Source organism: Hylobates moloch, unplaced genomic scaffold (assembly GCF_009828535.3).
Source record: "Hylobates moloch isolate HMO894 unplaced genomic scaffold, HMol_V3 SCAFFOLD_3, whole genome shotgun sequence".
Lineage (NCBI taxonomy): Eukaryota > Metazoa > Chordata > Mammalia > Primates > Hylobatidae > Hylobates > Hylobates moloch.
This window is the reverse complement of record NW_026652278.1, coordinates 55,408,850-55,434,254: the sequence shown is the minus strand read 5'-3', so window position 1 is coordinate 55,434,254 and position 25,405 is coordinate 55,408,850. Positions and strand designations below refer to the sequence as shown.

The 25,405-nt window shown below is 39.5% G+C and overlaps 1 protein-coding gene across 10 annotated transcripts in view; it reads left to right on the top strand.

The window, feature by feature from the left end:
- ANK3 (ankyrin 3) overlaps window positions 1–25,405 on the top strand; it is a 364,937-nt gene that overhangs the window by 177,415 nt on the left and 162,117 nt on the right. For all 10 annotated transcript variants that reach the window (XM_032137947.2, XM_032138001.2, XM_032137998.2 and 7 more), the window contains 8 exons: window positions 917–1,015; window positions 6,145–6,342; window positions 8,493–8,591; window positions 11,176–11,274; window positions 14,030–14,128; window positions 15,722–15,919; window positions 17,643–17,741; window positions 18,025–18,123. In XM_032137947.2, coding sequence (XP_031993838.1) covers window positions 917–1,015; window positions 6,145–6,342; window positions 8,493–8,591; window positions 11,176–11,274; window positions 14,030–14,128; window positions 15,722–15,919; window positions 17,643–17,741; window positions 18,025–18,123 — 990 coding nt within the window. The remainder of the gene's footprint in view (window positions 1–916; window positions 1,016–6,144; window positions 6,343–8,492; window positions 8,592–11,175; window positions 11,275–14,029; window positions 14,129–15,721; window positions 15,920–17,642; window positions 17,742–18,024; window positions 18,124–25,405) is intronic.

Here is a 25,405-nt window from a genome sequence, read left to right as displayed (position 1 = left end):
TTTTCTTTTAGAATAAATTTTTTAAAAAAGATTTTAAACACAAAAAGATCATTAAGTAATTTTTCACATGGAATTCAGAGAATTCATAATCCTACTACAACAGGCTACACAAACAAGGTTTCTCAGCACTAATATCTATAAAAGCAAAAATCAGGGCTAATATTGATGCTGAACCCTGTCTCCTTCTAGCAATAACTAATCTTCATTAGCAGATACATAAACTAGTCATGAAAAAAGCATATCTCATTAAAAGAGAAATTTTTAATACCTTGTTTTTGTGGAATGGTCACAAAACTTTTTATATATTTTTGCTGTTTTGATTGGTTATATTCAAATAATTATAATAATCCAATCAGGTGATTCATTTTTTACACTTAGAGGCATGTGTTGTCAGGAAATATTTAAATCTTTCTTAAATTTAAACTTATATAATTTCATGGCAGAGAAATATGTAGTAATCAATAAAAAACCTTCAAGCATAAAATTACATTAAGATAAAATTATGTAGGGGAAATGGAATGGAAATAGAAACGCAAGAGGAAAAAGAACCAATGTAGAATTTCTATTACAAATTTCTATTTAAGAGTTTATTCATGTGTTTTTTTTTAATGGTGAGCATCAAATTACTTGTAGTACTTAGATTTTATTGGCTATTCAAAAGAGTAGTGGAAAAGTTATATATTTAAACGTCAATATTCAAACTTGTGGGAAATGACATACTTTGCAGCTACTTAAACTTATGAAAAAATGTCGTTTTCAACCTAAAATAAGGAAGTATTTTATGAAATAAATGAGCAAATGTTTGAAGCCCACTTGCCCACAGCATCTTGGGTGCCATGCTGGATCTTGAAGAAGTACACTGCACTCATAGAATTTATTGTCAAATTTAATTGGTGATGTTTCCTTTGTTCAACAGGATGGTCTGACACCACTGCACTGTGGAGCAAGGAGTGGCCATGAGCAGGTGGTAGAAATGTTGCTTGATCGAGCTGCCCCCATTCTTTCAAAAACCAAGGTAATTTCTTTCCAGGTTTCTGGACATTGGACTGTATTTATTTTGATGGTTATATGATCTAGCCTTTCGAATCACACAGAAAATGACATTTTCAATGTAGCAGTCAGAGTGGTTATGTTCCCCAGATCTTTACAGAACCTCGAAATAAGTTTGGGCTTATTAAGATTTTATGTAGAATGTGCTATACCACAAAGTTGTGTGTGTGTGTGTGGTTTTTGTTTTGTTTCGGGAATGCTTACTGCTTGATTTTACTCTGTGAAATTTTCATAGCTCAGACACAATTGTTTGTCAGGTTAAGAAAGACTAAAAGTTCTACACTCTCTAAAGTTTGGGTGCCGGCTATCTTTAGACCCTCAGCTTACTTCTTCAGAGTTCACAGACTATTAAGGAGGTCAAGGATATCACTTAGCTGATAAAGACTGGAAATTTTGGAAAGACAGCACCTTGATTGGGCTTTTGGGAATGTTGACATATCTGAAAGGAACACATGATGATTGCCTGAAAAAAATTAATGGTTGACTCTCTTTTAGACTTTTTTAAATAGTAAAACCATTTGACATAATTTGAAGAAGAGAATATTTGCAAATAAATTTTGAGACATATAAACCACCTCATTGTCACTACTACTTTTATTAATTAAACCAGTGATTGTTTTGGAAATGATACTAAGCTTTACCAAGAGCTTTAATCTGTAAACATTATCAAACAACAAAAGCACATATTATTTCTGTCTTCACTCTGGTCAGTGTTTCCTCAACAACATTAGGAAGACTAGACAGGGTTGAGATGGTCTGGACAATTCCATCACTCATGTAAAATGTAGGGTTTAGACTGGTGAGCGGTTGAGGGTTTTGTCTAACAGAATTAAACAGCCACGATGTTTTCATTGTATATGATGACATCTTGGCCTTTTGAGTGTTTCTTATCTTGACGATTCTATTTGTTCTTTTCCTTTTACATACCCCATATCTATTTTCTTTCCGCCTCCAATACTGTCCCCTAAGCCACATTATCATCTCTCACTGAACCACTGTAGTAGCTTCCTGTTGGTCCCCCGTTTCCCTTTCTGCTCCTTTACAAATCAGTTCCCACTTTGCAGTCAGAGTGGCCATATAAACTGTCATCCAAATCATGTCAGCCTCCTGCTTTAAAACCCTCCCATTAACCCCCATTGTTCTCTTTCAAATTGATTCTCATTTTCTCAAAGCAGTAAGGACCAATGTTAAAAATCAGAGAGTTGCTCATCTTTTTTCTCCTATTCATTTCATTGCTTTGGATTTTTTCTGAGAAATCTTGATTTTTTTCTTCCAACCTTTTAATTTTCAAGAACATCTTCTTGTTCTCTGATAGCTTCTTTTCTTAAAGTATCCTGTTCTTGTTTAATGGGTACATTTTTTTCTGTTACCTTTCTGAGAACATTTGAGATAACTTTTCTTTTAATTTAGTTTTTCTGTTTACCAAATGTCCCTAATTCCTCCGATTTCCTTTTTTTCCCTTTTTTTTTTTATTGTTTTGGCTCTATATTTTATAATGAAGGCTTCCCACAATGGCTGTACCTAATTTTGTCAGGCACAAACATGTGAGTGGCAGCTCTAAAGAGTGTAGGCAGTGCTGATCAGGTGGCAGTGGTTAAGAGGGGCTCTTTAATGTCACAATTAGGCTCCCTTTACCTTAGGCGGTACAGTTTTTTGAGAGACAAATCCACCAACCTTTGCAGTGCACACATGTGCGAATACATTCTGAGTAGGGGAAAGAGGCTGCCAGTCTTGTGCTTTATGCATACTTTAATCATAATAATGATAACTAATATTTACATAGTGATTACTGCTTATCAGGCTCTATGTTCTTTACATGTATTAACTCATTTAATCCTCATTAAATGAGATACTGGTATTACTGTTATTCCCTTTTCATAGATGAGGAAACTGAAACCCAAAGAGATAAAGTAGCTTTCTCAAAATATCCCAGTTAGTGGCAGAACAAGGATTTGAACCCAAGCAGCCTAACTCCAGAGACCACATCCTTAACGCCTCCATTCTCCTTCCTTTTTCTGTGATCACCTATTTTTGGTCCAGATCCTCGTCACTGCCCTCTGTTCTGCCTGGGCCCTTGAGTCTGAATCTCTCTAGTTCACCTTCTCCAGACACTAATTCTGGTGTCCTTCAGGCTAGCAGGAGGCAGTTACCTGACTTTGCTGAGTTGGGAAGGGCCTGGAGACCTGATGGCTCTATACACAGTCTTTGAACTGATCTTACTTGCAGCCCCAAGTCTCACTTCATCTTCTGAGGTACTACGCTTCCACAGCCTCTGCCTTTTTGGGATTTGAGAGGCAAATCAGCTTGTCTTTTTATTCCTAGCAGTGTGCTGGAACCTGATTGTATCGTCTCATGAGCTGGTTGTGTACATCTCTTTCCAATTCCCCATTCAGTAACATCAGATGGACGGCTTGAAATTGATTATTGTGGGGGGATTTACAGCATGGAAATTGGCTAGTGCTACACACTGGGGCTTTTCTTTTTCCGGGAGTTGGGTTCTAAAACATTTGTCAGCACAGTACTGATTCTACTGCTTCAGACCCTTAGGTTTCAGCCTCTGTCTTCAGCTGGATGAATTACCACACTCAAATCCTCTTTTCATATTCCGAAGTTTGGAGACAACCCTCATCTGTTTTTGATTTCTTCCCCATTGTGTATGTGGGAATGGAAAAGGACACACACATGTGTGCCCTTCTAGATTTTACCCTTTAAATCCATTACTGCTTTATGGTGGAGTTTGGGAGAGGAAGGATAAATATATCTATTACACCTGCTGTGTTTGATCAGCAGTCTCCCTCTGCACTGAGGATAGACTTCTGAACAGATTCTGACCACCTCTCTTCCTCATCTCCTCCGGTTTTGCTCCTTCCTCACCATCTTCTAGCTAACCAGCCTTCTTTTACTTCCTAGAATACACCTTTGTTCTCATTTCCTGTTTGCTTGGTTTGAGTTCCCTCAGCTTGTTCCAGATCTCTGTGGTCCCTGTACATTCTTCAACTCAAATGTCTTCCTCATAGACAGGCGTTTTCTCACGATTCACCCCTCCCATCTTCACCACCTCCTGCCAGTGCCATCTGGCCGTGTTTTATTTTCTTTCGAGCTTGTAACACCATCTTGAAATTAGATGCTTGTTTACTTGCTTGCTGTCAGGTTCTCCTCAATAGAATGAAAGCAAGAACTTTTCCTTCTTCAGTGCAATACCCACAAGCACCTACTTTCATGCCCAGAACACAGTAGGGCTTCAGTAAATATTTGTTGAATGACTATTAAGTAAATGAGTACATTCCTAGCCTTAAGGCCATCTGACCAGTTCTTCAAGAATTTCGTCTTACTGAAGAAAGTCCATCACATTGGATCCATATTTTCAGGCACCATATGTAATACCGCCTCTTTCCATAGGGCAGATGATCTTTTCTTTACTGTTTTCTTGTCCTTCTCCAATTATCTTTAAGTTTCCCATCCACACAATGATTGTGTTTTTGCATTGCTAGAGATTTTTTTTATTGACGCTGCCTCCCATTTCTACTCTCCACTATTATTTGTTCTCTCAGACTTTGTGGGATTTTTTTGTTTGTTCGCTTGTTTACTTCATGTTTTCCTCTAAGACTGTGTCAAAACATAAAGCAAAAGAATGTTTTGGCAGGAATAAAGCAGTCCATATGCTCGTGGGTAGCAGTATCTCAAATGGGAAATGTTCCTACCTTTTCCTGCACCTTAATTTCTATGGTTTAAAATATTTGAGGGAAATTTTTTAGGCAGAAATATCCTGATGGACTGACAGTGTACGAGATCTTTAAATTGACCTAGATATTTGCTGAGCTCTTTCTGTATATGCAAAGCTCTCTTCTGGGCAATGAAAAAATAATAACCATGTACCTCTTGCCTTCACGGAACACAAATAGTTGAAATATATGTCAGAGAGTGGATAATGCCATTAGAATGGTTAACAAGGAGCTTATACTACTTTTTCTTATCTTGAACTCCTTCTTTATGTCATCCATTGATAAATTCGGAGCAAATAACTCAGCTCAGAGGATTCAGAAACCTCTGGTTCCTTGGTGCATATTTGATCTGTCATTGTCAAAATTCGTTGATGACAATTTTTTTAGAAACTGAATTTGCTGTCAAATTGCTTTTCCCCAAAATATGTTAAATTATGTTACAATAATTGATAGAGCCTCTCTTGATAATTGAATTCTCTAGGAATTTCCCAGGCTCCCCCACTTCGCCATCATAGTTAAAAGAAAGGACTGACATCTTCATAGCTTGTTTTAACTTCATTAGGAAACATATTGAGTGCCGGTGTCATTCTAGGTTTTATTTACCTTTGACCCTATTTATTTATTCTCTCTGCTCTTTAAATGAATTTTCAACTCGTTCCTACTGCACATGATTAACTGTGTTATTGAACCCAATTGATTTAAACTAACAAGGCAAGCATTAGTTAATGGCTTTGTCAATGCCTTGCCTTTCCTCATCATAGACACATGGGGGCACCAGATTGATAGAAAAGGGAAAAGTTTTCCTTTCTTTGATGTGAGATGAAATGCATTACATTCAGACCTTTGGGTATTAGTAATCTCTAAGGACAAAATTAATACCAGTCCAATGAATACCACTGTTCTTACCTTCATTTTTTCTTTTAGTCTTAAATATTAAGAATTCCTATTCGGCCAAGTTACAGTGGCTCATACCTATAATCTCAGTGCTTTGGGAAGCTGAGGCAGGAGGATCGCTTCAGGCCAGGAGTTTGAGACCAGCTGAGCAACAGAGTGAAACCCCATCTCTATTTAAAACAAAAAGAAAAGTAAAATTCCTATTCATCTAAGTTATGACCCATGCTGCAATTCTCACTTCTATTAAATTAGGAAAATACATTATCCTTGACAACTTGTTATTGACTGACATAAGCTGTTGGGAGGACCAGTTTTAAAAATAGCTGTAGTTCAAAATAGTTGTCAAAAGCTTTTACAAATAGAAGGCATTTTCATATGAAGAACTGGAGTTTTTATCTGTTTATATTTGCACTTTGTGTTCTGCACATTTGTGTTTAAAAGGTAAAAGAATGAACTCTGATTTCTTTATGTGTTCCAGAATGGATTGTCTCCATTGCACATGGCCACACAAGGGGATCATTTAAACTGCGTCCAGCTTCTCCTCCAGCATAATGTACCCGTGGATGATGTCACCAATGACTACCTGACTGCCCTACACGTGGCTGCCCACTGTGGCCATTACAAAGTTGCCAAGGTTCTCTTGGATAAGAAAGCTAACCCCAATGCCAAAGCCCTGGTGAGTGGCTCAGCCAGCGAGTCCAGCCTCAGTTGTCTTGCTCACAACGTGCTGCCTCTGTATGTGAAGGGAGTGCTTTGAGGAGGTTAAAATAGAAGGTGCTAGTTAAAGTGTACATCTTGTCAATTTTTTCAAATATCCTTCAGGAAAGTCTGCAAAATTTTCTGTTTCTGACATGAGAAAGGCTGATGGAGCCAAACTGTTAATGTTTTTATGGTCACGTAAGTGATTCCCTTATGAACCCAAAGACTGCACAATTATAAAAAGACTAAGGTGGCCAACGTCATCTTATTGTGGATAAACTTATAATTCTGTGAATTAAAAGTTTATTCTGAGATCTGAAAACAAGGCAAAGTTATCAAAAAACTCTATTTTAAACATAAGTGGTCTAGGAATTTGTGAGCTAAAATTTTATATTATCTTAACCTTGTAGGTTAATGAAATATTGCCTGTAATCTTCTGTTTCCTTTTGCCAATCAGAATTTTGGTCCAGTTTATAGGCTTCACTTTAATTTGTTCTTTTAACCTTTAGCCATGCTATACTTTGGTTTTCTCAGCAAGATGGTGCTTGTTGTCTTTGCAAAAATAAACGGTCCCAAATTAGTAAGCTGTCTATTTCAGAATAAGTACCCAAGTTTAGGAAAAAATAAGTCACCCAATTTTAGGGAAAACATGTGAGTTTACTAGCAATTTTGAGGTAAAGGTTGTCATCATCCAACTGACCCGTTTAGGAAGGGTTTTTGCCTCTTTCCAAAGAGTGCGGTCATCCTGTCTGGATAGATCCGTACCACCTCTTGTACTCTGTGGGCTCTAAAATTCAGAGTGGGCAGGAAAGAATGACGAAAGAGAAACTCTCCAGACCCCAGACACCTCCTTGCCACTATAATTCTAAAACCTTTTACCAAAGCAGCATTTCAAGATCTGTCTGTTGACCCACCCAGTCTATCAAATGGGTCTGAATTCTGAGAAGGGAGGAAAGGAAATTAGCAGTCATGACTCATTTTTCCATACAAGAAAAAAAATAAGTCCTAAAACAGGGCGTGGGCTCCCACTCTCATTTTCCTCTGACTCTGAAGATTTCACAACATATGGAGGTTGTAGCCAGTCATCCTGGGATGGACTGTGGCCAAATGGTCTGAGAAGCCTCTGTGAAAGCACCTGCAGTGACTTTGACCTAAGATTTTACAGTGGACTCTGGTATTTTATAGTTCTCCACTGGCAGCTGAAATACATGCCGCAGTCTCAATCGGCAGGCAGGACAACTTGGGACATAATTTATTAAAAAACAGATTATTTTATTAGATTAAATAGTAAACCAAATGATTCAAATAATGGGTTATTTACATTTCTGCATCCTTGGAGTAAACACCTACTTGAAGCATAAAGCTAGAGAAGAAATCAAAACATTTTAGAGCTGGTCTTGTAGTTGTCCTAAAACACAGCAAAGAGAACAGAGTAAACCTTTGTGAAGTGGAGCTGTGAGGACAAATGTTGGGGCCAGGCGTTTTCAGTCTGTATTTGAAATGAGGTAGAGGAGGGACATATTATTATTATTTATTATTTTGAAACAGAGTTTCGCTATTGTTGCCCAGGCTGGAGTGCAATGGTACAATCTCGGCTCACTGCAACCTCCGCCTCCTGGGTTCAAGCGATTCTCCTGCCTCAGCCTCCTAAGTAGCTGGGATTACAGGTGTGTGTCACTATGCCCGGCTAATTTTTGTATTTTTAGTAGAGTTGGGGTTTCACCATTTTGGCCAGGCTGGTCTCGAACTCCTGACCTCAGGTGATCCACCCACCTCAGCCTCCCAAAGTGCTGGGATTACACATGTGAGCCACCACACCCAGCCTGGGACATATTATTTGGAAGAGTGAATTCCAAAATAAAATAATGAAATGAATGATCATTTTTACCTCAGCTAACCGGGAGACTGTAACAAAAATTCACTTCCTGTTCACAATCATCAGGGTACCTTGGGTTCCCAGGGCAGCTAGACTACTTCCAGAATAGAATCTACATGCTGCTTAACCCTAGCACTTTCTGTTCATTTCAATTTACCACATATCATTTTAGCAAAACTATTTACTGCACATGGTGAAACTGGATTTTGATGGAATGTAGTCAAGCAGGTATATGTATTTGTCCCTTGCAGAATGGCTTTACCCCTCTTCATATTGCCTGCAAGAAGAATCGAATTAAAGTAATGGAACTCCTTCTGAAACACGGTGCATCCATCCAAGCTGTAACCGAGGTGAGAAGAGTTAAGATTTCTGGGAGTCCTGAGATACCGAGAGTATAGCCTTAGCAGCCAGAGCCCCAGGGCCATCTCCAGGGACCAGCTAGTTTGTTTGCATATCATGGCCATAGACTGCATTCTGAACTCTTTAGGAAGAGGGCTGCCAGTCCCTGGGAGAAGCAGACAAACATGTTGGTGGGTGAGTTGGATGCAAATGTATCACCGTGTCAAGAAAGGTAACCTAAAACACATGCTTAAGGGGAAGGGCACCTTCACAGAAAGCATAGTTTATATCAAATCCTATACTATAGTACTTCTCTAATGGGTGCAGTTTTGTCCCCCAAGGGGCATTTAGTCACGTCTGGAGGTACTTTTAGTTGTCACAAGTGGATAGTACTACTGGTCTCTAGTAGGTCAAGGCCAAGGGTGCTACTAAACAGTTTACAGTATACAGGACAGTCTCCTGCAACAAAAAATCATCTGATTCAAAATGTCAAATGCGCAGAGGTTGAGAAACCCTGCACAAGACGACCTTGGTGCTTTTGTCAAGTAAGGATTACTCTGTCTCAAAACTCAAAATCAATGAAACAGCTGCTGAGGTTAGTAAAGTATTAGATCTAAGTTTCTCTCATAGGAACCAACTCAGAACTCAGAGAAATGATCCATCAGAATCAGGGCTGCGCCTTCTACAAAGCAAACCAAGCCTGACACCTACCCTTTCAGACTTGTCCCAGACCCCCAACCTCCACCTCACTACCTCCTAGCACTCTGATCTCTGTTAATTCTAATTCTAACCCTTGGCACTTCCATAGACTAGACACTCTCTTGTTTGCCTCTGTATGTCTCTGCCTCTGTGTGTCACACCCCCTTGGCCAGGCAAATCCTGCGCATCCTTTAGAACCAGATCTGGGCCACCTTCTTCAGGAAACCTCCCCTCACTCCCCAGCCTGGACTACATGTTCCTTCTAGGAACCATCAGCTCATCCTGTGCATATTTCCATCAAAGCCCTTATCCAGCTCTCTGATTTATGACTCAGTGACACTCCCAAGACCCCCAGAGGCTGAAAGCTCCTTGGAGGCAGGGCTGAGTCTGACTGGTCTTCATATACCCACAGTGTCTGGCCCATACACAGATCATTCAGTAAAGTTTTATTGAATGCCTGATGCTTAACTATAGGATTTGAAGCAAACATGAACATTAAAGTCTAGTCTAGTGATTGTTGGCTTGGCTTCAGTTTCTTGCCTGCAAATGGAATATTTGCCTAGATTTACACTTAGAATTTTTAAAATATTAAATGGTTGACAATATGAATACTGATTTGCCATATTGTCAGGCTTATGGCTTCATATTAGGCAACCGGTTATTTGTAAGTATAAAATAGAAAGTTTACTTTCAGCGCATAGGAACCCTCTTAGAGATCAGAATAGGCTCTAAAATAAAAGGAAATTCTTGGCTGATGTTTGAGTAAATGTCCAGAGATGTCAACCAGTAATCCAGCTCTCGGTTCCCTAAGAGCTTTAAAAGGCAGTTCAGACCAAGATTTTGCCTTGCACGAGCTCTAACTACTCCCCCTGCTGATGGAAAAAGGTGCCAAGACTATAACAAAATTCTCATTTTCCTAATTGTCCTCCGTTCTTCTCACTTTTTGAAGTCTGGACAGCCGGAATTATTCCTTTTCTGTCTTTTACCTCACTTTGATTGTATAGAATTCCTTTCATATATTTTTGACATTTCTCAAATTTCGGCTGAGATTAATTATCCCCTTCTGTCCCTTTTTAAAAAAACAGGTAAATTATACATACTCTTTAAAATATTAATGACTTGAGAGTTTTATCTTTCTTATTCACTCTAAATCTCACAATCATGGACATATTCAATATAAAATATCCTGGAATCAATAAATTCTGCTTTATGCTGAAGAGTATTCTGGGGTCTATGTACATTTATGTATATGTATGTGTGCATAGGATCTGAAGCAATTCAAGTCTAGTCTAGTGACCATTGTAATATTTGCTTTATTTATATTGCCTTAATTTACAATACCCATAAAGTTAAAAAATTAACTGTTCGAAACTATTAATGCTGATTTGTTCATTTACTGAAGAAACAGCTTTGTGTTAGCTACCCTGCTCTTTTATATGGGACATACATGGGAATCCTCTTTAAAGCCCAGAATAGGATCTGAAATAAAAGTTGACTTTTTACTAATATGTATGAAATCACAGCTGTCCTCCTTCTACACACACACATATGGATAAGGAAGGTTTATTAGTAAAGGGGAAAAACAACCTTCAAGTTATTTATCAATTTTTTCAAAGATCTACATTAAAAGTATGAAATAAATTCTCTTTCTTTTCTAATACGTATGACATAAGTTTCATAGTAACAGAGTTTGCTTTAGGAAAATGAAGATTATATGTTTATATATTTACCATCTAGAATCTGTAACATAATGGTGAATGTCCTGATGTCTTCTAATCTGATCATTAAACTGATTTAGATGGATGGATGGATGGATGGATGGCAGGCAGGCAGGCTCACAGACAAACCTTTTTTATGCTAAGCTAACAAACCATCATTTTCTTCTTTTCCCCTTAGTCGGGCCTTACCCCAATCCATGTTGCTGCCTTCATGGGGCATGTAAATATTGTATCACAACTAATGCATCATGGAGCCTCACCAAACACCACCAATGTGGTAAGTATTCTTTGAACAAAGGAGGTCCATTGTGAGTATTTAATAAACTGGCAAAGGTGGTTTTTATCTACTTTTTTATTTTTTATTTTTTTAAGAGTTGGAGTATTGCTCTGTCTCCCAGACTGGAATACAGTGGTGCAATCATAGCTCGCTGCAGCCTTCAATCCTGGACTCAAGTGCTCCTCCCACCTCAGCCTCCCAACTAACTGGGACTACAGGAATGTGCCATCATGCCCAGCTAATTTTTAAATGTTTTGTAGAGACGGGGGCCTCACTATTTTGCCCAGGCTGGTCTTGAACTCCTGGCTTCAAGCAATCCTCCTGCATTGGCCTCCTAAATTGTTGGGCTTATAGGCATGAGCCACCATGCCTGGCCTTACTGTTATTATAATTAATTAATATGTAATGAATATGACTACTTAAAAGAAGAAAATTCAAGAATATGTTGGTTTCCTTTAAAGGCAAGATCTACTCAGTCTCTAGTTGGCCACAAATTGTTAGGACTTTTGAACTATGTTCATTAACCTTACGGGTACGTTACTACTGGATACTATGTTTTAAAAAATAAAGTGTGGCCGGGCACGGTGGCTCACGCTTGTAATCCCAGCACTTTGGGAGGCTGAGGCAGGCCGGTCACATGAGGTTGGGAGTTTGAGACCAGCCTGACCAACATGAAGAATCCCCCGTCTCTACTAAAAAATACAAAATTAGCCAGGCGTGGTGGCGCATGCCTGTAATCCTAGCAACTTGGGAGGCTGAGGCAGGAGAATTGCTTGAACCTGGGAGGCGGAGGTTGCAGTGAGCTGAGATTGAGCCATTGCACTCCAGCCTGGGCAATAAGAGTGAAACTCCATCTCAAAAAAAGATAAATAAATAAAAAATAAAGTATGGGGGGTATTTTTCTACAATAAAAACATTAAAAAGTACCGCATGTTGGAGAGGTCGTTTAGACACTATCGTTATTTATACAAAGAAGTGATTTTAGCAGGGCGTGGTGGCTCACGCCTGTAATCCCAGCACTTTGGGAGGCCGAGATGGGTGGATCATTTAAGGTCAGGAATTCAAGACCAGCCTGGCCAACATGGTGAAACCCGTCTCTACTAAAAATACAAAAAAGAATTAGCTGGGTGTGGTGGTGCATGCATGTTAATTCCAGCTACTCAGGAGGCTGAGGCATGAGAATCACTTGAACTTGGGAGGCAGAGGTTGCAGTAAGCCAAGATCATGCCACTGCACTCTAGACTGGGCAACAGAGTGAGACTCCGTCTCAAAAAAAAAAAAGAAGTGATTTCAACTAAATTCAAGGTAGTCTCTCTTTAATGTGCTTCACCATGTTATAGCAAACCCACGGAATTCTGTGTTCATAGATTACTCGATGGTATTCTTTTCCCACACTAAGCATTGCTCTGTAGGAACCACGAGGCTCACTTCAGAGTAGCTATCAGAGTGGTAACTTACCACCCATGATCTGCATGTGGCATTTGACATTGTTTTACAGGATTTCAAATTTGACATCATAATATTAGCACAACAGACCATAAGCATAATGACACTCATTGGACTCATGAGCATTAAAGAAGTAACAATAAAACAAGCACCATCCTGGCACAGAAGGGGCAAGCTAGGAGGCCCTGCACACTTACCCTGAGAGTGGGGCTCCCCAGCAAGAGTGCATCTTCCAGCAGCCCCAAGCAGTACAACCAAAAGATAGAAATAGACCAGCTTCTCAGATGAAATACAGTCTTTCCTGGTACTAATTGCACAGAATGTTTTCATTCGTAAAGGGAACACTGAGTAATATACTAAATGACATCCTCAGCATCTTTCCAGTAAACACAATCCACCAGTTTCCTGTGGAATCTGCCTTCACGTGTCTTTCCATGGAAGTAGGTGGCCTATAAAGCAAAGACCAATTTATAAAGGCAGTTTAAGAGTGAGCATCACCTATGTGAGAGAATATATTTCATTTTTGTTATTTGTCCATTTCAGTGTATCTGTTTCTAATGTCATTTTCATTTTTAATCAAGTAAAGAAGTAATCTGAATTAGAATCTATTTGGTGAAAAAGTAGGGGGAGGGTGGTCCAGGGCAAAGAAAATGCCCCACTGGGAAAAATGCCCAAAGACTAAGATATTGATCTGTTCAGATAAAACAAGAAATGCAAACCAGCTGTTGACAAGCCAAATCCAGCCCTTGGCTATGTTTATGTTGCCCATGTAGTGTTTTGTTTTTAATTCTGAATTTATGGTCAATATTTAAGAATTAGAAAATTTGTATAAAATCCAGACTGCCACTTCTTCTGAAAAGTTGCATGGTGTGGCATGGTAAGACTGGCGTCTTGCACAGTGACAGCAGCGAGCTGCAGATGTGGGAGGTGGGGGGTTGGCTGCCTGCTTCAGCGCAGGTGCGGGCTCTCTCAAGCACTCCACACCTGCCCAGCTGTACTCACTCACCCCACTGCTTGGCTCCTATGAGCACTCGCCTTTCCAGCCCCAAGGGAGGCCACATTGTAGGTTACTGAGCAGCACCCCTGGCACAGTGGGTGACAAGACTCCCTAGGCTTATGCCAAAGTCTTTGCCTCATGGACCAGGTTCCTGTGAAATTCTTATGCATTTGATTTCCTATCTTTTCAATAAGGAAGTGCTTAGGACTATTTTTTATTTTTGAAAAAAGTCCATCATAAGCTTTATGCCAAATAAAATACGCCACTCTTCTTCAGAGCTGCAGCTAATTTACTTTGGCTCATGTTCCCCAGAGAGGAGAAACAGCACTGCACATGGCAGCTCGCTCCGGCCAAGCTGAAGTTGTGCGGTATCTGGTACAAGACGGAGCTCAGGTAGAAGCTAAAGCTAAGGTATGCACAATACTTGAAAAGTGTTTGAAATTGAGGAAAAACTGTTTGATTTTCATAAAACTTTTAAGTATATACATGCCGTCTTTCAAGAATACTTTAAAAATAGTGAACAACCTCCATTGATGAAAGTCCCTACCCTAGTAACATTGTAAAAAATCCCCTCCCTCCAGATTCGTTCATTCTATTATTTAACAAAATGAAATAGGAAGAGATGAGAACTTGTGCCTGAAACTGTCAGCACACGGCTAGTCCCTAACAGATTGGGGACTGAATCTAGACTTGGTCCAAAGTTCTTCACACTCCGTGGAGAAGGGCTTATGCACAAAGCTTCTAGAACAATCACAACCTAGAGGCATAACTGAGCTTTTTCGGTTGACTTATAAGTCAGCTGTCAACAGCCACAAAAGGAAAATGGGGGATTTTTTTTTTTTTTTTTTTCTACACAAGCTGTATGGCCACTTCAGAATTGGCCTCGTATTTCACCTGCAGGAGAAACCCACTTATCTGCTGCTATTGGGATAGATAGTTCGGTCTAGTTATCAGAATGGCCAGTTCGGGTCCAGAATCATAAACCATTTAATTTCAACCTACAATATGTAAATATACATTTGCACAAGTCTGCAGTCTCAAGTTAAGGGGTGGCAGTAGTAGCAGTATGTGAGATTTTTCCTTGGCACCTATTTGTTTCTGCTTTCAATATTCCTCTTCTCCCTCGCAGCATCTCCCTAACTCCTCTTATGCTTCCTACTGGTTAGATAGCCCCTCTTACTTTGACATTGACCCTCATCCTCCTTATTCTTCCAAAATGGTGTTCTCTCTTCTAGCCTCTTTTCTCTACCTTTCCTACTTAAACCATTTACCTGAACCTTATCACAATTCAGTAGAGAATTTCTATTTAGAGGACTACCACAGGGATCTTTGAGCAAATTAAAATGATTTGCCCTCCCACTTGCAGATAAGACCCTAGGGGATCAGGACTTGGTGAGTACTGCCCTTGGGTGAATTGTAGTGAGGTGGCTCTCCGGTTGAGACAGATGCAGCCCTTGCCAGGATGCACAGCCTGGCAAGCAGAGAGCATCAGCCCCTGCTGACCCTTCAGCTGGCAGCCTTTGCACAGGTATACTGCGCAACCCTACACTGCCTTCCTCACACTCTGCTTTTGTCTATGGGAAGGCAGAACCAACAAAATAATTCATTCCATGTGAGTGCATAATAACTGGTGTGGAGGTATTAATATCCCTCCTAGGTATATGAGTTTTACTAGGATACATTCTCTTATCTCCCAAAGAAGGAGCAATTAAAGTTCAAATTTGATTCTCTGTGGCAGGTGTTGGTGGAGAGTAATTTATAGACAGAACTGCATTTCACAGTTTTCTTATTAATGAGTCACTCTCCAAAGGTATTTAATTAGCTTAGAGCTACCATCTCCTCATTTCTGAACATTGAAGAAAAAGACAAATGAGATTTTTTTAGCGTTGACTCAAAAAGTTGATTGTACCTCTTACATCAAGCAGCTAATATTCCCTGAATTTTTCATAAAGGCACTATTGTTTCCTCAGCTCATCAGCCTTACATTTCTACCTTGCTGTTTAGGATGACCAAACCCCACTCCACATTTCAGCCCGACTGGGAAAAGCAGACATAGTACAACAGCTATTGCAGCAAGGGGCATCTCCAAATGCAGCCACAACTTCTGGGTATACCCCACTTCACCTTTCCGCCCGAGAGGGGCATGAGGATGTGGCCGCGTTCCTTTTGGATCATGGAGCATCTTTATCTATAACAACAAAGGTATGAAAGCAAATCTCAGAATCCTGCTCTGTCCCCCCAAATACATCTTCCTTACATTTCCCAGCATAGTAACAGGTCCAGAAGCTGCAAAACAAACAGCATCTATTCTTGCGATCCCACGGTAGTCATTAATATGGCCAGCAAAGCTCTGTGGTGGGAGAGGGTAACTGGTAGTATTTTGTAGGGTGGGGGGGAGTTGCCTTACGTTTCTTAGTACATTATCTTCCAGTGAAAGCTTACTGATATCCAGAGTTAGATTTCTTGTAAATTATTTGATGGCCTTAAATGGTAGTTTAAAAACAGAGCTACAGATTAGCAAAATGCTCAGGCCAAGCACACAAACCACATTATCACAGCACAGTTGGTAGATGCTTTTATAATACTTGCAAAACTGGCAGTGAATTTTTCTTGGGGTTGTTTTTGTTTGTTCTCATTCTTTTTTGTGTCATTATTGTCTTGTCTGATTTATGGTTTGATTTATTTTTATCTCAACTCTGATGCCTTAGAGTAATACCCTAACATAAACAGTTGTTCTGCATGTGCAGAACGCAAAATTTGGAGCTCATTTTTTTTGTGATACTACATAAGCCTTGCAAGTGTGATAGCAAGATGAATTGGCTTGTGGCGCATCTTCCGAAGCTAGTAACTGGTACTGCACTCTTTTATTTGGATGCAGATAAGAAAGACTAATGTGTAATCAATATAGAAGACAATTACAAATAGAAAACTATCAGGATAAATAATGACTATCTCAAATTTCATTTCTTGTGATTCTTTGGGCTCTTCAGTAGAGTTGAGATGCAAGTTCAGGAAGCTCATTTGATGTGAAACAGAATAATGGGTGATAGGGTCTTGAGTATTCAGGCATTTCACCATACCAGCTGCACATTCCTTTTAGTTTGCTGTAGTCTCATGAGGTCGAATGTGCTGATGACCCCCTAATCCCTGACTCATGATTGGGACCCCCACAACTGTGTGCTGATTGGCTGGTTGATACACAGATTCTTGTAGGAGCTGGAAGTGTGAGGGAGCCAGCCACTCAGCTATTAATATCCAAGTGTTGCATATTTGTCCATGTGTCATTATTCAGTTCACCTACAGAATAGGCGTCGTCATTCTAAAACCGTGTCATTATTCCGTTCACCTCTGGTGGCAAAGGTGAGAGAATTTCTGACTCCTCCTCCTGAAGGCTAGAGGACACATAAGGATTGTGTATACACGGAGAAACAGGGAAAGAAGACGAGAAAGTGTCCGGTCTGGTGATGTGAGATTGTGAGAGGTTCAGACTTGCCCTGGATTTTCCCAAGCCCTCCAAACTGAGTCTGGGACCCTGTAACTTATTCTTCCCACAATATGAAACTCTTAAAACAGCCCTAGAATAAGCCTCAGATCCAGCTCTCCAACTTCATCCTGGTGAGATACCTGAAGACTTCCAGAACAAATAGCATGTCATGGCTCAGTCAGCAAAAGGGAGAAAGATTAGGTATCCTCGTATGTTATGCTCACACCCTCTCGATAAGAAGGCTCTTGAACTCTTATCTATGAGTCTTGGACTTTAAATGCAGACCTCGCTGCTCATCATCAATAGAATAATTAATCAGTTCTGGAAAGCAGTGCCCTTATGTCATACCTTTTTGTTTGTTTGTTGTTTGGTTTGGGTTCTGTGTGTGTTTTCCTTATGTCATTTCTATTGTTCATTATTTTTATGTTTCTTTTTTTTCAGAAAGGATTTACTCCTCTTCATGTGGCAGCAAAATATGGAAAGCTTGAAGTCGCCAATCTCCTGCTACAGAAAAGTGCATCTCCAGATGCTGCTGGGAAGGTAAGAGCTCACCAGCCCCCCTGAAGCAGGCCACTTCCACGATTACAAAACACACCCTTGCTAATACTCACTAATAGCCACTCGAATTATAACTAAATATTTAGGTCCCACTAGGATGAAGAACACTTGGGAAATAAAAGGTAAATACTGGGGTCCAAGTACTGTGGAAAGCGGAATGTAAATATGCCCTATGTCGTATCCAATCTAATTTCATTTCCTCAATCTAGGCCTCTGGTATTAAGACACCTTTGACACTGGTTGTTATTTCTGCACGTGTTTTCAGAGCGGGCTAACCCCACTGCATGTAGCTGCACATTACGATAATCAGAAAGTGGCCCTTCTGCTTTTGGACCAAGGAGCCTCACCTCACGCAGCCGCAAAGGTACCTATAATTCCACAGCCTAAGGAGACTGATGGGTAAGGTCTGTCAGTCTCTATCTGCACATCTACTTCTGCTTCACCAGGAGCACCCTCCTAGTTTAGGCACCACTAAAAAAATCACAGAAATAGAAGCACCTTAGGACATCTGTGCCTTCAGTGATTTAGTCTGCTAATATGGTAGATGCTCAGGAAATATTTACTTGTCAGTTGATAGTCTTTGGCAATCCAGGACCTCCTGGAGGAAGGAGAGCTGGAACACTCTTTAGCCAGATGAAAAACATAAGCACAGCCTGAGGGAGTAAGGAAGTTCTGATTTGTCAGAATTATGAAATATGTGTTACATTTTTCTGGCCATCTAGTTGCCTTCGAGTTGTTTATCTGCATTTAGTAAAATAGGTTGAGAGGTTTTACATGTGTGTTTTTATTATTGCTAAGGATGATCGTTATTGTTAGGGCCTTTTTGATCAGTAGACAACTTAGATTTCTGAGAAAAGAGAAACTGAGTGGGTATATAGCTATATTATTATTTTAGTAATCTAATTTGAGGGACAAATCATAAAGAAGAACTTCCTTAAAGACAGGTTAATAGAGTGCTATTGGTTTAATAAGCTTCCTATTGTTGAGCAGGTGGCTATGATCAGAGAACACTGAAATGATGCAAACCACCATTTCAGTGTTGTTCAGTTATTTCGCTAAACACTATTGGTTGGAGGACCCTTGAGTATCCCTTATGCTCCTTATGCTTTTTTTTGTTTTTTGGTTTTTTTTGGAGACGGAGACTCGCTCTGTCTCCCAGGCTGGAGTGCAGTGGCGTGATCTCGGCTCTCTGCAAGCTCCGCCTCCCGGGTTCACGCCATTCTCCTGCCTCCGCCTCCCGAGTAGCTGGGACTACAGGCACCCGCCACCACACCTGGCAGATTTTTTGTATTTTTGGTAGAGACGAGGTTTCACCACAGCCAGGATGGTCTCGATCTCCTGACCTTGTGATCCAACAACCTCTGCCTCCCAAAGTGCTGGGATTATAGGCGTGACACACCGCGCCCGGCCTCCCTTGTGCTTTTTACATCTTTGATTTACTAATCCATGTTGGGGCAGCTGCAGTGCTCCCCTTTAAACCTAATGTTTAGATCACATTTTTGTATACACAGATGAATGAACTGGGGTTGTTCTAGATTAGATACCCTAAGAGATCAAGTTTTAGGTACTGTCTCCATTTAGAGAGTGTGTTATCTTCGACAGATATTTCTTCCTGGAAACTTTCAATCATTTTCTGCCCCATCCTCCCCAGAATTATACCCAGTGAAATCTAAAATTCAAAATCAAACTCCCAAACCTGCTTTTAATCTAAATGTAGCTTTCCCCTCCATAATTTCTGACCCTGACAAACATTCTTTCTATTACAAAACCACAACGTGACTTGATAAAACTTTAACTTAAAAAAAGATACAGCAGCATTATTCATGATAGCCAAGAGGTGGAAACAACGCAAATATTCATCGATGGATGAATGCATATACTCACTGTGCATATACACCCAAGGGAATATTATTTAGTCTTTAAAAGGAAGGAAATTCTGACATATACTACTATAATACATGGAGGAATCTTGAAGACATCGTGCTAAGTAAGCCAGTCACAAAAGGACAAATGTATGATTCTACTTATATGAAGTATATAGAGTAGTCAAATTTATAGAGACAGACAGAGGATGGTGGATGTCAAGGGTAGAGAGAGAGGGGAAGGGGGGTTAATGTTTAATGGATAGAGTCTCAATTAGGAAGACTAAAAGGTTCTGGAGATGGATAATAGTGATGGTTGGAGAACAATGTGAATACACAGTAGTTAATACTACTGACCTGTACACTGGAAAATGCTTTAAATGGGAAATTTTGTTATGTGTATTTTAGCATAATTTTAAGGAGAAAAATTTGTAAGGAATTTAATGGTTGTACATTTTATTTCATTTCATTTTTACCTCTGTGCTTGTGGGCTACTTTTCTTTTTCTTTTTCTTTCTTTTTTTTTTTTTTTTTTTTTTTTTTTTGAGACGGGGTCTCGCTCTGTCACCCAGACTGGAGTGCAGTGGCACGATCTTGGCTCACTGCAACCTCTGCCTCCTGGGTTCAAGCGATTCTCCTGCCTCAGCCTCCCAAGTAGCTGGGATTACAGGCGTGTGCCACCAGGCCCAGCTAATTTTTGTATTTTTAGTAGAGCGGGGGTTTCACCGTGTTGGCAAGGATAGTCTCGAACTCGCGACCTCAAGTGATCCTCCCACCTTTGCCTCCCAAAGTGCTGGGATTACAGGGGTGAGCTACCTTGCCCAGCCCCTTTTCTTATTTATACATACTTTTCTTATGTATAAATAACCTGGAGTCCTTCATAGATAACAAGTAAATAATTAGTAAGTGAACTATTTTTTCCTTGGATGAGAATAATAATTTTGGCACAAAAAGCAGTGTAAAATTGACCAAAGTTATAAAGCAATAAGTGCAGCAAATGACTCCAATCTCTCTTTCTACTCACAAATAATTTTTTTTTTTTTTTTGTCACCCAGGGTGGAGTGCAGTGGCATGATCTCGGCTCACTGCAACCTCCACCTCCCGGGTTGAAGCGATTCTCCTGCCTCAGCCTCCCAAATAGATGAGACTACAGGCATGTACCACCATACCCAGCTAATTTTTGTATTTTTAGTAGAGATGGGGTTTCTCCATGTTGGCCAGCTGGTCTTGAACGCCTGACCTCAGGTGATCCGCCCTCCTTGGCCTCCCGAAATGCTGGGATTACAGGCATGAGCTACTGTGCTAGGCCCACAAATAACTCTTAAACAGGGCAATAGTTGGTATATTCCTAGTTGATTTCTCCTTTATATTTGTCAAACAAGACTTAGTATTCATAGTTCCCTATCTGCAAAACATCCTTTACAAATATTTGAAAAGAAAAGCAGTCCTTTAAATAATTCTTTATAACATTCCATTAGCCTTAGGCATATTTTTATAGTCAATTAAACACAGGCTTTTCTAATGGGACATTGATTCTCATTTCCACACACAATTGCCTCCATAAGAGCCTGGGTAATGCCATCTCTGGCACATGTCCAACAATCCCTGTCTTCAGGGCAGTGGTACTGATCAGGAACTTTTTCTAGACTTTAATCTTAAGCAAAGCCAGTCATATAATTTTAGGTATTGGCTTTATCTGCTAGAAAAAAAAAAAAAAATCCTAGCTACTATGGTTTAAATTGATGAGTCTCCATTTTCTCATGGCACGAACAGTTAGGAGGTAGACAGGGCAGTTGTTGATGTTGATATAGGGTGTCGAGGCAAGTTCCCTGTGACTTTTTAAAAAATCAGTTTGGGGGTACAAATGCAGTTGTGTTACATGGATATGTCGCCTAGTGCTGAAGACAGGGCTTTTAGTGTAACCATCACCCAAAATGTGTACATTGTACCCATTAGAGAATTCCTTGTCCCTCACCCCGCTCCTACCCTCCCACCTTTCCAAGTCTCCAATGTCTATTATTCTGCTCTCTAGGTCCATGTGCACACATTTAGCTCTCGCATTCAGGCAAGAACATGCGGTATTTGACTTTCTGAGTTATTTTACTTAAGATAATGGCCTCCAGTTTCATCTGTGTTGCTGCAAAAGACATAATTTTATTTTTTTTTATAGCTGAGTAGTATTCCATGGGGTGTGTGTGTGTGTATTTATGTGGGTGTATATATGTATACACCCACATAAATTATATATATTATAATTATATATAATATATATATTTCCAGCTTTATATTTGTCAAACAAGACTTTATAACTGAGTAATAGTCCACTCAGCTATAAACATATAGTATATACATATATATACACACATACACACACGGTATGCAATATCTGCATACCATGGAATATTACTATATGTATGTATATATACCTGTATACACACACACATGCACCATGGGATACTACTCAGCTATAAAAATGAATAAAATAGGCCGGGTGCAGTGGCTCAAGCCTGTAATCCCACCACTTTGGAAGACTGAGGTGGGTGGATCACGAGGTCAGGAGATGGAGACCATCCTGGCCAACATGGTGAAACCCCTTCTCTACTAAAAATACAAAAATTAGCTGGGCATGGTGGCCAGCTACTCAGGAGGCTGAGGCAGGAGAGTCACTGGAACCTGGGAGGCAGAGGTTGCAGTGAGCCAAGATCGCACCACTGCACTCCAGCCTGGGTGACAGAGTGAGACTCGGTCTCAAAAATATAAATAAATAAATAAAAAAGAATAAAATGTATATATCCCACATATTCACATATTCACATATTCTTTATCTAATCATCCATTGGTGGACACGAAGGTTGATTACAGGACTTTGCTATTGTGAATGGTGCTGCAATAAACATACAAGTGCAAGTATCTTTTTTGATATAATGATTTATTTCCTTTGGGAAATATCTAACCAGCAGTATCTAACCAGCAGTATCTAACCAGTCGTGGGATTGCTGGATCAAAGGTAGTTCTATTTTTAGTTCTTTGAGATATCTCCTTACAATTGTCCTTAAAGATTGTATTAATTTACATTCCTACTAACAGTGTATAAGCATTTCCTTTTCTCTGCATCCTCACCAGCATCTATTATTTTTGACTTCTCATAGTAGTCATTCTGATTGGTGTGAGATGGTATCTAATTGTGGTTTTGATTTGCATTTCTCTGATGATTAGTGATGATGATCATTTTTTCATATGCTTCTTGGCCATTTGTGGGTCTTCTTTCACGAAATGTCTGTTCGTGTCCTTTGCCTTCTTTTTAATGAAGTTTTTTTCTTGTTGAGTTGAGTTCCTTGTAAATCCTGGGTATTAGTTCTTTGTCAGATGCATAGTTGTGAATATTTTCTCCCATTCTATATGGTATCTGTTCACTCTGTTGATTGTCTCTTCTGCTATGCAGAAGCTTTTTAGTTAAGATTCATTTGTCTGTTTTTTGACTTGCTGCATTTGATTTTGAGGTCTTAGTCGTGAATTTTTTTCCTAGTTCAATGTCCAAAAGAGTTTTTCTTGTGGTTTCTTCTAGAGTTTATATAATTTCAGATATTACATTTAAGTCTTTAATCTATCTTGAGTTAATTTTTGTATATGGTGAGAGTTACGGGTCCAGTTTCATTCTCCTTCATCTGGCTATCAAATTTTCCTAGCACCATTTATTGAATAGGATGTCCTTTTCTCTGTGTTTATTTTTGTTAACTTTGTCAAAGATTAGTTGGCTGGAGGAATGTGGCTTTTTTTGTGAGTTTTCTGTTCTGTTCCACTGATCTATGCATATATTTCTATACCAGTGCCATGCTGTTTTGGTTACTATAGCCTTGTAGTATAATTTGAAGTTAGGTAATATGATGCCTCCAGCTTTGTTCTTTTTGCTTAGGATTGCTTTAGCTATTTGGGCTCCTTTTTGGTTCCCTATGAATTTTAGGATTGCTTTTTCTAATTCTGTGAAAATGAGGTTGATATTTTAACAGGAATGGCAGCGAATCTTTGGCTTTTCCCTCCAAAGACTGTTGATTGGGTTGCCAAATTTACTTTCAAGCCACAGGCAGCAAGAAAGTCAGCACAACAAGGCTTTCCCAGAAGTTCCACCAAACCACATCTCCTTATACCCCACTGGCCACTTCTATGTGCAAAAAAAAGTTGGGAAATAGTGCTAAGCACACTACCAGAGAAGTTTGTCTGTTTTGTTTTGCTTTTATTTTTTGTGTTTTGGTTTGGGGATTTGTTTGTTTGTTTTCACTAAGAAAGAAAGAAGAATAAATACAGAGTAGGCAATCTGCCTTCTTTACTCCAAGGAAGCTCAGGCATTCCTGAATTCTGGCAGTGGTGAGAGATAAGGTGCAGAGCTTCAATAGGGCATGATTACTATGTGGATGTGATAGCAGCAACCTCAGTGTTAACTCATCATCAAATCACATCCTTTGTCCTTTTTCTTAGAGCATGTGATACCTTCTTCTTACCCTTTCTTCTCCTTTCTTCTCTTTTTTAAAATTGCCAATGTATCGTCTTACTCATACATGTCCTAGAAATGTGAAGAGGTTTCAGGAAATCGAGGTAGTGAAAAGTAGATGCGCTGCTCTAATCTATTTTAGTCCAATCTATTTCCTGTGGCAGGACGTTATGCTGGCAAGAGGATTGGCTTGAGTTCAGGCATAACCTGGATACTAATTGTAGAAGAGATAGTGAGCTTTAAGTACTATTTATCAGGTTTCTCTTCCATAAAATGTGCAATATATCTATTGATATGGATCAGTATATTTGTGAAAGTTCTTGAAAAAAATTAAAATATGATTTAAATGCCATATATTACTTTTGATAATTTCAAATTGCATTTGCTTTTATTTTAATTTTGAAATGCAAAAGCACATGTGGCAAGCACTTTGTCCTCTACATCAAGAGGGAAAAAAACCTGTTAGGTCAGAATTATTCTACAGTTGAATCACTCCCTATTTAATTTTTCTTTTGATAGATGCATCTGCCTTTCTTTGCGTGGCAAGTGAGAATCATTTCACTTTTCACAAAGTAGAAACAACTTAGAAAATTTAGAAAATTCCATCATAATCCTCAAGATAAATGTGCTTATTATTTGAAGATATTTCTTAAGTCTTTCTGAGATTAACTTTTCATACTAAAATAATACCTGAGTCACTTTTCCCTTGCTTTGTACTTTCCTTTGTATGTCAGGTAAGGAGCTCAAGATAAATCCTTGAGCAATAATAGTACTTTGCCTGTAATTGGCATATATTACAGAGCTGAGTCTGTCTCTGTCTGTCTCTCTCTCTCTGTCTCTGTCTCTCCCTGTATCTGTCTCTCCGTCTCTCTCAGAGTTTTAAGGACAGGCTCTCTCCATGTTGCCCAGGGTGGTCTCGAGCTCCTGAGCTCAAGTGATCCTCCTGGCTCAGCCTCTAAAGTAGCTGAGACTACAGGCATGCTCCGCCATGCCTGACTGCCACAGCTCTCTTGATTGAAAAAACTTTTTAGGACATAGGATTCTTTTTGGTGGCATTAGAAGTAAGTAAGATTTTCATGTGTGAGCTGCCTTACCTTGTTAGGGGGTTGAGAAGTGATTAACCTGAATATTATGTCAATAGCAAAAGCAAAAAGAGAGAAGGTGCATGATAAGAAGCTAAATTCTGAGTTTATCTTGCCTTTACCACTTGAAGTAGTTAGGTTAGTGTTAGACACATTGACTAATTATATCTCCTATTTTAGTGCTGCTTTGTGAATTTTCTCTTTTATGCTGGTCACT